Genomic DNA, 15,438 nt, shown 5'->3' with positions numbered 1-15,438 from the left:
AGGCGTCTAGATTTAGACGCCTGTCATTTAACCCACGTCGGGATAAAGCAGTCGGGAAGCCGTCCGTCGGGATTATATCCGCTAGCTTCCCGACTGCATACCCTTTGGCCAACCACAAAGTTTAGGGAGACAGACTGCAGCTGTCCGATAAATGACTGTGGTCTGGTGACTAATATAAGGGAATGCTCGGCCGGCAGCACTCATGCCCCTAACAAGTAATAACCAACCACTGACCTCAATGTGGACAAGCATAATACTGGCATATGACGCGTGTCACAAAAGGAGGACAGAAACAGCTGTAGACATTATGGGGCAGATGTACTAAGCTCTGGAAAGTGATAAATTAGAGAGTGATAAACGACCAACCAATCAGCTCCTGTCATTTTCAAACACAGCCTGTAACATGACAGCTAGGAGCTGAGTGGCTGGTACTTTATCACTTTCCAAACCTTAGTACATCTCCCCCATATGAATGTTACCGATTCAGGTCAGTCATTTATATTTGATTGGAAATTTTATTTTAATTAACTGAATGAAAACCGGATTTTAATGAGAGTTTTTCTGCTGTGGTTTATTGGTATAATTATATATATATATATATATATATATATATATATATATATATATATATACACACACATATATATATATATATACACACACACACATATATATATATATACACACACATATTTATATACACACACACACACATATATATACACACACACACACATATGTATATACATACATATATATATATATATATATATATATATATATATATACATACATATATATATATATATATATATATATATATATATAAATAAAAGCATGTAGACAGGCACTCATTGAATGAACAACATGCCGTGGTGCCAGCTATAGTATAATATAAGCCATGTCTCCTGCTCTGAGTAGCAGGAATAAGCGGCACTCATCCGGACTTAGCAATGAAGTAAAGATGTTTTATTCCAGCGTGAACCGGTTCACGCTGGAATAAAACATCTTTACTTCATTGCTAAGTCCGGATGAGTGCCGCTTATTCCTGCTACTCAGAGCAGGAGACATGGCTTATATATATATATATATATATATATATATATATATATATATACACACACACACACACACACAGCGGGTAAAAAAAAAGTATTGTACATGTCAACATTTATCTCAGTAAATGTATTCCTAATCCATAATCCCAAATACACCATACCAACAGTGAAGTTTGGAGGTGGGAACATCATGGTATGGGGCTGTTTTTCCGCAAGCGGTACTGGCATACTTCTATTTTCCTTGACAACTGTGCTTCCTGGCTCCCTCGCTTTCTCTCCTCTGACCTCCCCTCCATTATCCTTGGTGACTTCAATATTCCAATTGATATACCCACAGAATCCTCTGCCTCCAAACTCCTTACCATCACATCTTCATTTGGTCACTCCCAATGGACCTCCTGACCCTCACATGTGAGTGGGCACTCACTTGATCTAGTCTTCACTCACCGTTGTAATATTCCTGATTATTCAAACTCCCCATTCCACCTCTCTGACCATCACCTTCTCTCTTTTAACCTATCTCTCTCTCCTTCCTCTCCTCTACCGCCTAAGGCCACCATCACTAAGAATAAACATTGATTCAATGCCGTTTCTTTATCTTCCCTGCTTGACTCGCTTCTCTCCCCTATGCTCGCTCTCTCCTGCCCTGAACAAGCTGCTTCCCTATACAATGCCTCCCTTACTTCTGCTCTGGACTGTTGATATGGCGATCGCTACTCACCCTTGCAGATCCACACTACAACCCTGGCATTCCAAATGCACCAGATATCTGCAAAAGTGTTCAAGAACCGCCGAACAACAGTGGAGAAGATCACGCTCTAAGGCAGATTTTCTCCACTTCAAATGTATGCTCTCATCCTACAGTGCTGCCCTTTCCCTCTCTAAACAGTCCTATTTCAAGAACCTCATCTCCTCCCAGTCCTCAAATCCCCAGCATCTCTACATCACCTTCAACTCCCTCCTCTGTCCACCCCCCTCTTGCCTCCCCTCCTCACTCACTGCCCTTGACTTTGCTACCTACTTTATATCTAAAATTTATTCCATACATCAGGACATCATATCCCACCAGTCCCCCTGCTCTACACCTCCTCCTTTCCCAGATCACCCATCTCCATCCATTTCACCGAGTCTGACATCCTTCTCCCCTGTATCTGGAGAAGAAGTAACGGCTCCCATCCGGTCCTCCCCCCCTTCCACCTCCCCCCTTGACCCTATCGTTTCACGTCTCCTTCGTCTCCTTGTGCCTGTTCCCATCTTGCCCACCTCCTCAATCTCTCCCTCTCATCTGGCACTGTTCCTTCTGCATTCAAACATGCCCTTTTCTCCCCCATTCTTAAAAAAAATCTACCCTTGATCCTAACACGCTCTCCAACTACCGTCCCATCTCTCTCCTCCATTTTGCCTCTAAGCTCCTTGAGCGTAATGTCTTCAACCGCCTTACCACCTTTCTTTCCTCCCACTCCTTCCTTGATCCTTTTCAGTCTGGCTTCCATTCTCTCCACTCCACTGAAACTGCCCTCACAAAAGTCAGCAATGACCTCCTTGCTGCCAAATCCAAGGGCCACTACTCTCTACTTATTCTCCTTGACCTCTCTGCTGCCTTTCGACACTGTTGACCACCCTCTCCGGCTGCAAATCCTTTACTCCCTTGGTCTACGTGACACTGCTCTCTCATGGCTGTCCTCCTACCTCTCAGAAAGGTCCTTCTCGGTCTCTTCTCATGACTCCTCTTCCCCACTTACAGTAGGTGTTCCCCAAGGTTCCGTTCTTGGACCTCTACTATTCTCCCTCTATACGTCCTCTCTAGGTGAACTAATCAGCTCTTTTGACCTCCATTATCATCTCTATGCTGATTATAGTCAGATCTACATTTCCTCCCCTGACCTCTCCCCCTCTCTACTGACTCATATCTCCAACTGTCTCTCTGCTATCTCTTCCTGGATGTCCCAGCAATTTCTTAAACTCAATATGTCTAAGACAGAGCGGATCATTTTCCCACCCTCCAACATAACCTCACTTCCCACTATTTCTTTAACAATTGATGGCACAACTATCTCTTCTAGCCCCAAAGTGCGTTGTCTTGGAGTTATCCTGGACTACAAACCACATAACTAGAGCCTCTCCCAGTCCTGTCGTTTCCATCTCGAAAATATTTCCAAAATTAGACACTCTCACCCAGGATGCCACCAAAACCCTCATTCACTCACTGGTCATATCCAGATTGGACTACTGTAACCTCCTCCTATCAGGCCTCCCCAACTCCCATCTCTCTCCTCTCCAGTCTTTCCTCAATGCTGCTCTCTCTCCAAACGCTCTACATCTGCCTCCCCTCTCCTACAAGCCCTCCACTGGCTCCCCTTCCCTTTTAGAACCCAATTCAAGGTTCTCACACTCGCTTACAAAGCCCTCACCAATTCCTCTCCCATTTACATCTCTGACCTCATCTCCCTCCACTCTCCTGTCCGTCCCCTTCGCTCAATTAGTGCACACCGCCTCTCATGCCAACTGATTACTTCCTCCCACTCCCGCCTCCAAGATTTTGCCCGCGCTGCTCCCTACCTTTGGAACTATATCCCTATCAGAGTCTCCTCCTCTTTACAATCCTTGAAACGGGCTCTCAAGACCCACTACTTCATCAAGCCTTCCAGCTCCCATCCTAACTTGCTGCAACAAGCTCCTTCCTCCCTGTTTACCCCATCTGTGTCACCACTGTTTGTCTGCCCCTCCCCTTTAGAATGTAAGCTCTTACGAGCAGGGCCTCTACCCTCTTGTGCTTCTCCTTACTTTCATCTACTTCTTACCCCCCACCAGAGCACCTAACACTTGGTTGCTTATGCGCTGTTGCATTTCTAGGTGTTATGGTCACTAATGTAGCAATGTATATTATCCATGTCCTTGTCCTATATTGTACTGTAAGTCACTTGTCAAATTATTTGTTTATGTACTTTGAAGTACATGTGGTCAATACTTTTTCCCTGTGTCATTTCACATTACACATATCTTAATTTATGGACATCTATGGTTTGATTTCTTTGCATGTGTGGATTACATGGGTTGTTGCTGACATTTGGTGAAAATGTCATTACACTAGGGTCCAACAGGTCAGGCACTCCTTATAATAAAGTATACTTAGCTGGTTATCTCCACAAATCACTTTCAAATAGAACCTCCAAAGTGTGGCACTCCATGCTTAAAAGATGACACACACACAACAGGAGCTGCAGAAAGACTTTGTACTGCCTGATCACTGTGGTGTTATGAATGTACCTGCACTATTTGCATGAGACCCCTAAAACTCGCTGATGGGGCTCATGCAATAGGCAGGGATCCACAGAGAATAATTTACCTGGAGTAAAGCAGCAAGTCAGGTAGGGGTTAATAGCTGATGCAGGTGTGTGCTGGAGTCTGCTGCTGGAAGTAATCAACTGGCACAGGTGGATAACCACGGAAACAGACAGGATGTAGAACTGGATAGTAGCAGGCCAGCTACTCAGGTTGCAGGTAGGAATTGTGTTGGAGCTGCAATGCTGGAAATGGATTTGATTTTTGTAGGCCAGTTACTCAGGATGCAGGTGGGTGTTTGTAACAGAACCAGTACTTGAAATGGTTGAACTGGCAGGCAGATGCAGGTTGGAGTTTGTAGCAGAACCAGTAAATTGATGTAGTTGGGCAGGATAATTCCACAGGTATATGCTGGACTAGACACAAACTGGAGGTGACACAGAAGGTAAGCTGGAGGGTCTTGGCAAGACACAGGCACAGAGTAAGGATGGACACAGGAACAGGGCAGAATCCAGCAGGACACAGTGGACTGTGACTGGGAGCAAAGGGATACAACGGCAGGATACTGGACACAGGAACAAAGGTAAGGAAGCGAGGAACTGCACAGCGTGCAGCGACCACATGAACATCCACTAGGAACGAGACTTAGTAATATCACCGGCAGGCAGGAACAGACTCGAATCCTTAATGAAGGGAGAGGTCTCCTGGGATTGGTCACTCAGGCTGAGGTCAGGTAACGAGACTGCCAACAGGTGAGTAACTGTACGTAGCAGTCCAGGTAGTTAGGATAACCACTGAGAGCCAAACAGGCAGAGAGCCGCAGCGGCACATGTAACCAGCAGTGATCGGGACACAGCAGCAGCTGCAGCTCCTCTGGAAGTTACGGGTTGCGCATGCAGCCGCGCCGGGAGGGGGGAGCCGCTGGGTTCCGATCACTGTGGCCAGCAGTGATAGGGACATCGTGGAGGGAGAGCCGCGGGTGCAGAGGGACCAGCAGGACCCTCTGATATAACGGACTGCTGAAAGATTTCATATGCGACCATGTCAGTTTAGGCCCAGTCTGGCGTGGTAGCAGGCAGGTAGTTAAATCCTCTTTAAGAAAACTAAACCTCTCCTAAAATTACCCTGCTCTGCTCTGCAGTTCCAACATCCACATACAGCACTCCAACGAGCAAAACTTCAACCAGAACAGACCAAACTGATTCATTAAATCGCTCTATATAAATGTAAAATATGCAAAAATTTAAATACAAGTACCTCACTATCAATCAATAGACAACCATTACTTGAAACGCCCCCCAAAAAATGTATTCCAACCAATATCTTTTAAATACTAACTTTGTCTTGTTTTTTTAACTAAAACACAACAAAAAGCACATTTCTTTAAAAAGAAATAAGTGATGCATCAAAATAATATCATTTTGTAGTAGTGTCTTGGAGGTCACTGGTTCCTAGGGGGAAATGTATCAAGCCTTGGGGAGAAAAAAACACCTTCTGTCATTTTACAGACTGTGCCTGAAAAATAACAGAAGCTGATTGGTACTTTGTCTCTCTCCAAGGCTTGATTAGTCAGCTAATAGTTGATTAGTCAGTTAATAGTCTGCTTTAAGGTATGTTGGTTCAGCCCACAAAATGGCTGCCTCCACTTTGTAGGTAACCAGCAAACTTCCAGCCAGACTAGGTGATATGTAAAATAATATAACATATTGGCTGGTTAAAAACTTCCACCCTGAAGAAATACAACAGGGAATACATTTCTAAACAAGGTTCTGTATCTAACACTGCAGCTAAGGAGGTTTTGCCCTTAACAACCAATAAGATTCGATCTACCATTTGCCCAGAACAGTTTAGAAAATGAAAGCAAATGTATGATTGGCTGGTAAGGGCATGGCCGCAGCACTGTCTGTTTGGGCAAGATCATCAGATTAAAAGAACACATTTCAACAAAATAAATGAAAGAAAACACATCTGGAGATTGGAGACTCCTGAGACCAGCAATATTTGATTTATTTTGTTCTTAAAAAATAACTTGTCCAGAAACACCAATAACATGCTTAAAATTAGCCTCATCTTTCTTATGTGAAACAGATCTCTACAGGCAGTAAAACATCAACGTCTTCTGTAGGAAATTACTGGGGAAAAAATATATGAGATCGGGACGGAACACATGAATAATTTATATTGTTTACTGTCAAGGTATGCGATATTTCCTGTAACTTTATTAATTTAGAAATGCCTGCTCACAATCATGTCATGGATCCATAAAACACTGCATTTTTTTGTAAATAATAGTGTTAATACCACTTATAAAAACATTCTGTTCAGCGTATGAAGAGAAAAAATCGTGACTCTGCATATATTTCATACTAATATATTAGTAAATAAAGTTTACTTTAAAAAAAAAAAAAACAAACACTTTCCTTTCTAATGGTGCATACACACGGTCAGATTTTTCCTCAGATCTGAACGATAACGATTTTAAAAATCGTTCATATCTGAAGGAAAATCGGACATATCTGACATGTCTGAACGATGAACGATGCGCGTTCCCAATGGTCAGATAACGATATCTGACATCTGATGTGTTTGCAGTCAGATTTGGACGATTTCAGTCATTTTAATGTAGTCAAAAATCGTTCATAGTTCAAATCGTTCAAATCGTTGGGTCAAATCTTTCATCAAATCGTTCATCTGACCGTGTGTATGCACCTTAAGGCGGATAAGGCATACTTTACGTACCACACTTGTATTTGGTGTCCCTATACTCAGAAGACGACTTTCCCCTGTGAATTGCACATAAGACGTCATCTTACCTCTGCCCCAAACCAGAGCTGTCCAGCGAGATTATCATGCCGAATTTCTTCGGGAAACTTCACACAGAAATCTCGGTTAGCTCGCTCGTGCTGAATGCACTCCTCCATTATCTGGTTTATGATGTTTAAGACATTATCCTAAAGACACAGGGAGACAAAAATGCACAAAATGTATGAAATAAGACTTCAATGTGCACCTTAAACTTTAACAGTCACCATTATGCAATAGAGGCAGCCAAGGGGCGGGCCGAGCCATGTGCAGCTATTAAACTACAGACTGCAGAATGATTGAAATCACAGAGGTAGGACTATTGTTTCGGCTGACAATATGGCGGCCTTTCCCGCTTGTGTTGGATACAAACACTGTAAATAATATTGATATGCAACAATTTGAAATACCAAGCACAGAAGGAAATCATTCAGAGTCACAGGCTTCTGCATATGTAGCTTATAAAAAAAGGACTCAAATAATAATAAAATACAAATGTGATTAGTAAAATCGGCCAATTACAAAAGGCACTTCACCACAAAATACCAATTTCCAACAATCTATTCTCAGACCGTGGACCAGACTGGCTCCTTACAAGGGGCCAACCAATATATATAAAAAAATATTTATATATATATTTATTACACACACACAGACATATATACTGTATATAATAAAAAACCATTACCATCAACATCACCACTGCCCCTAGCCTATATAATACAGAAAACAATGAAGTGTAATCCAATAGTACACCACCAGAGGGCAGCATGAAGTTACCTTTGCAAGAAGGTAACAATGACTGAAAGCTTATACTGCATGGCCAATATGCATTCAGTGACCACTTTATCACATACCTATTTCCACTACTGGATAGGATCCCACTTTGCCTCCAGAACAGCCTGAATTATTCAACGGATTCTGGGGCCCATTTATCAAAGTGCATTTGAGGTAAATTCCCCGAAAACATCTGTTTTCGGGGGTTTACCTCAAATACTTAGTATCCCCCGGATGTATGAAGGAGGGACCGCAGCAGCTAACTCCGATACCTGCTGCGATCCCTCAATTGCCGCCAGCAGCCGCCTCCCCCATTGGTTTCTATGGGGGATGCGATGCTGCCAAATGTATCAATAGCATTAGATAGCATTAGCCGCTGTGTCCTATGGGCACTTACCCGCATTTCAGCCGGCGGAGGGATCTTCCAGATCCCTCCGCCGGCAATGGACGCCGCTCATGTGCAGTCCGCGGGACTGCGCATGCAGCAGCAGCCCAGAATGCGCTCCGGCCACATCGCAGGGACGGGCTCTTTTCGGAGCCAGTCTCCTTGCATGTGCCGGGTCATACATTTGGCCGGTATGATCGCATTTTGCAATGCGATCATGGGCGGTACTGCATGCTCTGATCGCATTGCAAAATGCGATCCTTAATAAATGGGCCCCATTCTGGCTCATGGTGACATGACACCATCACACAACAGTAGCTGCAGATTTTTCAGCTGTTATCACATTCTAAACTGGCTTATTGTTTGCACCCAGGTTCCGGGGGCTCCGTCAGGAACCGGCCTCTGTGATGTGTAAAATTAAAGTGATCGCTACTGCACATGCATGGTCAGACAGTGCATGTGCAGGCGGCCATTGCAGAGGAGGAATACTACGGATCCCTCTTCCGGTAATTGCTGCCAAGTGTAGCTCAAACAGGCATTTTAGGGGCACGTGGGGAGGTCCAATGAAATATAGAGAGGTCTGGTGCTATGTGGGGGATCAGATGGGCAGTTTAGGGGCATGCAGGAAGAATCTGATGGAATATGGAGAGCAAAGAAAGGGTTTTTTTTTTACCCCCTATTGTTCCTCAGCACACTGATAGTGCAGTGTAAAGTATAGATGTGTGCGAGTAATCAATAAGTGTGAGTAATCAATGAGAGGTTAAAATATGTGAGAAAATACATGAATAATAAACAAACATAAAAGGTGATGTGAAAAGTTACTATGTGTATTAAGTGGTGATGTCCTGAGGGGGCCCAGCCAGAGTAGCCTCGGGGGGCCCTACGTCCAAACGCTCACCACAAATGTAATATATACCAATAATAAAGGCACATATATTTTGGCAAATGTAAGGCCTCATTACAATTCAGTGTGCTGAGGAACAATAGGGTGTTAAAACCCCCCTTTCTTTTCTACTTGGTATGACCCCTCCCTTTCATGTACCTAAAAAGTACTATCAGATTGATTGAGCAGCTGCCATTTTTTTGTTTGTGGTTATGAGATGCATGAAGGAGCCAGCATTAGCAGGGCATGCTGGTTCTAGTAGTGCTAGTTGGAGTTCCCAGGGGTGACTCCCAGGTAAGCTGGCTCTCAATTTGGATGCATTTAGGTAAGTGCCTTTATCATGAGGCCTTACATTTGCCAAAATATATGTGCCTTTATCATGAGGCCTTACATTTGCCAAAATATATGTGCCTTTATTATTGATTAGTCGCACACATCTATACTTTACACTGCACTATCACTCTTTTTCCATTTTCGTGTGATGCCCTGGGCTGGACGTTTTTTGGGGTGCACTGCGCCCCGGGTGTAAACCTCTTATTGTTCGGGACTGCTAGTGACAGAGAAGCCGTGAAGAGGCCTAGCAGCTTCCCATGTATTTGCAAATGCATGCAACTAATATCTCTGATTTCTATTACCATATAGTATTCATATGTTGTTGCTAGTACAATTCAGTGTGCTGAGGAACAATAGGGGGTTAAAACCCCCCTTTCTACTTGGAATATGGAGAGGTCTGGTGCTATGTGGGGGATCAGATAGGCATTTTCGAGGTAAATGGGGAGGTCTGAGGGGCATGTGGGGAGCTCAAAACCGTACTTTATGTTCGGACCCAGAAACAATGAAGTTGGACCCCATATTTTTTTAAATGATGGGTCCCCCAGACCCACATCATATTCATCTCGGCCAGATCACTAGTAATATTACATACATGGCAAGCACACAATAGACATAGGGCCGTATTCAATTAGCCGCGAAAACTGACGTTTTTCACCAATACAAGGCGAAATTTTCGCCAAAAAAACATGCGATAATGGCAACAGGCAAAAAAAAAAATGGAGCAAAGTTTTCGCCATCCCAGACCAGGAGAAAAACGGAAAATCCCTATTTTTGGCTAAAAAACGCTAAATTACTGGGGAAAAAAATTGTAAGTTGTGTACTTTCGCAATAAACGACCGCACAAATTATGGGCAGAAAAAAAAAAAAAACGTAGAAAATAAGATAGCAAGCTATTTTTTTTTCCAGGAAATTACTGTTCCACGTAAATGGGGGGTACATTAAAATGTGTGCAAGTATATTTTTGTGTCGTAAAAACACAATTGTAAATAACGTTAAAAAACCGCCTGCTGCGACCAAGTGTGATGTTTAAAGCACTTGTCGCATCCATACCGCCCATCGAAAAATCAGACCCAATACATTAAAACCATTTTCAACTATTTTTTTTCCCCCGCCAATGGCGAGAAAGAATGCCCATTTTCGCCAATGGCGAAAAAGCACGCTCGTTTTCGCCGCTAATTGAATACGGCCCATAATCGGAAGTAATAACAGAAGACATTAACTCCATTAACTACAGTTTTTCCCCATCTAAACAGATCAGCGTTCTCTTTATTTTAATGACATGTAACTAAGGCTGTATCGCACAGACCAGTTGGAAATTAAAGGCTGCTCATTACCACTGGGAGCTAACTATTGTCCGCTAAGCTACATTGATGGTGTCTGGGGCCATTTTAGGAAAAAACTCAGAGATAATTAGGACATGGGCACTTCTGCTGCCCAAGAACCTGGAAATAGATGTGTTTACCACAGAACCACTAGAAGCACTGACAGCCACAGCACATTGGCTGCCATTTTCTAAAATGTACAAGCATTACTGCAAGTATCACCTACCTGACACCAGTCCTTTTTACCTCCTTTCTGCTTTCCCCACTGCAATAACCTGGGCTAAATTGAAGAATTTCCACTGTCTCGATATAAATAGGTTGTCGGTTTTTGGAAGCTTATTGGTTACTATGTGAGGGGATTGCACCATACAGATCCAGGGAATGGGGAGGGCACTACCTAGCTCCTACCCCATCCTAGGACAGACTCACTCAGAAGGCACTCTTGCATGAAACCGGAGAATCCATTCTTTCACATGTGGTCATATCAAAGTTATTAAGGGATCCTCTGTAAGCTGAGCTGTAAGCAATAACACCATATACTACAGACCATCATTAGGAATTGCGGGGCTTGGGAAGGATCTCCATCCTTCCTGGCTTCTCCAAACACAGGAACATCTTTGATTGAAAGAGGCGACAGAACTTTAAAATGATGCGGCCCTTATATATAGTTATTGTTTGGTGATGACCTGTGAACACCAGACAATCATATCCTGCACTACAGAAAACAGGCATGGGGAGGGCACTAAAATGCTTGATCTCACCCATCAAGGCACCTAGAACTAGGGTGACCCCTCATGTGAGATATTTTAGTTCCTTCTTTCAAATGAAGCGGCTCTTAAACACGAACACACCTGCACTACAGTAAGTGTTAGCAGTCCAGAGATGGGAGGGTTACAGTGCCCATTTCTCCCCCCCCATCTTGACTTCAATAAACGTCAAGGAGTAATCTAACTGGATGCAGTAGGTTGTCTCACTTTCAAAATGTTGGGTTTTGTTGGGCTAGCTAGCATCTCATTCCTACACATTTTCTAAATATCACGCAAAAAAGAACAGTAAAGAATATAAAATATAAAGACATTTTGATGTGCTAATTATAATTAATTAAAAAAGAAAAAAAAATTTCAAATCTTGCTTTTGCCAGTTTTGGAAAGGAGAGTTAAAGAGATAAAGTAAGAACTAGAAAGTGTTTCTTGGCAGACTGTAATAAAAAAATAAATAAATAGTCTTATTTAATTTTCCCTTTTTTGGGAAGGTTATCTATGCTGTGTCAGGCGGTATAAGCAAACTAACGATTTTTTTTCTTAAACCTTAAATGTCTCCTGGAACTAAAAAAGAAAAAAAAAAAAAAAACACAACAAGGTATAATTTATGTGTTTGCTGCATAAACCAGTAACTGATATTGAATGTGGAGAAAATGGGCTCAGCATAGTGGTAAAGAAAGCCTCAGCGGTGAAGATGTTAACCCATAACCCCCAACCAGATTCCTGCTGTCGTTTTTCAAGTGCAGTTAAAAAAATTAAAAAAAAAGAAAAAGAAAATGAAAGAAAACCTCTTATTGGGTAACAGTATATAAGTGCTCATGTCACCAGTCATGTTTTGGGATACAACATTGCAAAAATGTTTTTTATTTTTTTAAAGGACAGAAATATGTTCGAAATATCAAATTCAGGCACCACGTGTAAATAAAAGAACAAGCAATCTGGCAAATATGCAATCATTTGTGGAGTAAGAACATAGGAGAGTGCATCAATAATGAAACAATCCATGCACTTTACAGCCCGACTTGTCTGAAAAATATATGCATTCAATAGCCGTCTGACTTTCACCGTAAATCTAGCAGTACCAGGAGTTAAGAAATTTTTAAATAACCAATTTTGTGTGTAAATTTTCACTGGGTGGAGCTCGGGCAGAATAAATCAGACAAGCTACAACCGCTGAAGACCTATTTCCTGCATTTATTGACTAATCTAAAGATTTATCATGTGTAGCTCTGAGAAATGCAAATTCTGTGTATATTTAGCGATCCGTCCCGTATCCCTTCTCTCCGATGCAGGCCAGGAGATTTATCGGCATTGCAGAGAGACTGTAGCAAAGCACAGAGCTTACGTTGCAGGGAACAGCAGAACATTCTACAGCTCATTAGGCGGGTGAAGAGCCTCGCTGCAGAGTGCATGGGTAAAGATTTTCCCACGTAATTAGCACTCATTACAAATCACAATGACAATCATTAAATTCAAAAGTTACCAAAGTATATCATGGTGGGAAAAAGAACCCAAAAACACAAAGGCAGCAAAATCAGACTGTACACTTTTGTTTTTAAGTCTAATTAATGTACAGGACAATTACAATGGCTATTCTGCTGATAATTAGGAACAGGAGAGGCTCTTGAAAAACACTACATACTTTCCATGGCTGGCAATGAAATTGAGCAGTAATCCCAGCTCATACGCTTCAATACAACAAGATTTAAAAAAATGCCCACATTTATACAATTTGTTTAAAATTAACTATATGATCCATAAGGGAGACTACCAAATGTTTTTTTTTTTTTTTATTAATTTTCAATACAATGTGTAAATTTAAAGATGCACTGCACACATTTTACGTCTCCCACTGTTGTTACACCTTGCTTCTTCCCATCACAACGGCCAAACCAACATACTAAATTTAAACAGATTATAATCAAAAACACCCACCTCACAGTTAATAGCGCATATTTGAAAATAAATTAATGCAGCACCAACAGAACTGGTAAACGGAGACTTCATTAAAATAGAGCCCGTTGCGCGACCAGGAACCAGAGAGCCCATGCAAGAAGTCCGTTGTATGACCAGGAAATAGGGAGCACGTGCACAGAGCCCGTTGTATGACCTGGAACTAGGGAGCCTGTTGTATCACCAGGAACCAGTCGACACATGCAGAGAGCCAGGCATTTTGCCAGGAACCAGAGAGCCCCTCCGCATTTCTCCAAATACCAGAGAGCCCCCAGTCTATATTTCTGCAAATAACAGAGAGTCTGTCCTCATTTCCCCCGGGAACCAGAGAGTCTGTCCTCATTTCCCCAGGAACCAGCGAGTCTGTCCTCATTTCCCCAGGAACCAGAGAGTCTGTCCTCATTTCCCCAGGAACCAGTGAGTCTGTCCTAATTTCCCCAGGAACCAGAGAGTCTGTCCTCATTTCCCCAGGAACCAGAGAGTCTGTCCTCATTTCCCCAGGAACCAGAGAGTCTGTCCTCATTTCCCCAGGAACCAGAGAGTCTGTCCTCATTTCCCCAGGAACCAGTGAGTCTGTCCTCATTTCCCCAGGAACCAGTGAGTCTGTCCTCATTTCCCCAGGAACCAGAGAGACCATCATTTTAAAACTAATCAGAGTCCATAATTTGCTCAATAAGTAGAACCTAACATTTTACCACACAGAGACCCTATCAGCTTTACTTGCCATGGTGCCGTTTACAAAGCCATTGATCAGTCAGAGTAAGCTTATTCTTGCCTAACCCAGAAACAGGGTGCTGGGATTTGTATACCTGCTGCCCCCAACTTATCTCCAACAGCCAATCAAATTAAAAGAACTCTGAATGCAAGTAAACGGATCAATAAGGAGAGACAGCCAGCCAATCACAGAGTTGACGTCTCCCCAGCCCCCGCTGCCTGCAGCACTTTACAGCGCTGCCATTAGCCGTCTGCCGCCTTCATAGTATGATTTCTAGTTATCTTCAATGGCCTTGTATATGACAGACATTGATGTAACCGAACAAGGAGCTACGCTCTCTTCTCATCTGATGTCAGCCATTAGCTGATTTACAGCGTCTTCCTCTCTAGTCATACTACAATATCCAGCAGGGGGTTAATGATGAAAGCGCATCTCACTCCGCGGGAACTAAACCGTTTTTACGGCTCAAACTACAGTTTCCTAAACATCGGTTTATCACATTATTGGCGGTAATCTTTTGGCAGCGCACATATTTAGCTAGAAAGACAACACAAGCAATACTTACATCTATAGACTCTAATTAGCTGTATAATAAAGCCACCGGGAGATCGCTGGCATCTGGCTAACTTCATTTGCATTTAGTGTTGTCTTTTGTAACCTCTAAGGGTAAATTAATTTCAATGAAACTTTCTATGATGAGATTAAAAAATTGCAGAGCCGGCAAAATTCTGTACAAGGCGCCCCCCAGCCCCCACCCCTGGCAGCTGCACTACAAACTCAGCGGCAGAAATGCTTACAGCTACTAACGGCTGATCCAGGAGTTATCCAGTGAATCCATCTAATCAGTCAGGACTTTCAGGGACACCAAGAACTAACTAAAAGGCATTTTTCAGTTGTGTGTTTAACGATGATCCTCGAAAAAACAGTCGCCGGTTCTGCAAGTAACCGATACTAATGAGCTTTACTACACGAATGATTGTCAATCGCTGCCTCGTCCTGTGATCTCCGTCCGTCACCCATTGTCCCACTCTCACAGTTTAATCCCCACGTCTGACATTCAGCCGACAGATCCCTACCGTAGAGTTTAATAGCAGTGGAAGGTAACAAGAAATGTGGAGCAGCCCAAGTATTTAATCATAATGTGTTTTTTTGTTTTTTTTTAAAGAG

The 15,438-nt window shown here is 42.7% G+C and overlaps 1 protein-coding gene across 3 annotated transcripts in view; it reads right to left on the bottom strand.

Annotated features, from left to right (window-relative positions):
- Positions 1–15,438, bottom strand: part of ZFYVE28 (zinc finger FYVE-type containing 28) — a 201,091-nt gene that overhangs the window by 75,221 nt on the left and 110,432 nt on the right. For all 3 annotated transcript variants that reach the window (XM_088454967.1, XM_088454968.1, XM_088454969.1), the window contains exon 3: positions 7,154–7,291. In XM_088454967.1, the coding sequence (XP_088311093.1) occupies positions 7,154–7,291 (138 nt within the window). The remainder of the gene's footprint in view (positions 1–7,153; positions 7,292–15,438) is intronic.

This window comes from Taudactylus pleione, unplaced genomic scaffold, assembly GCF_031769625.1.
Source record: "Taudactylus pleione unplaced genomic scaffold, aTauple2 ptg000638l, whole genome shotgun sequence".
NCBI lineage: Eukaryota > Metazoa > Chordata > Amphibia > Anura > Myobatrachidae > Taudactylus > Taudactylus pleione.
Note: the sequence above shows the minus strand (reverse complement) of the source record. Positions and strands in the feature narration are given on the sequence as shown.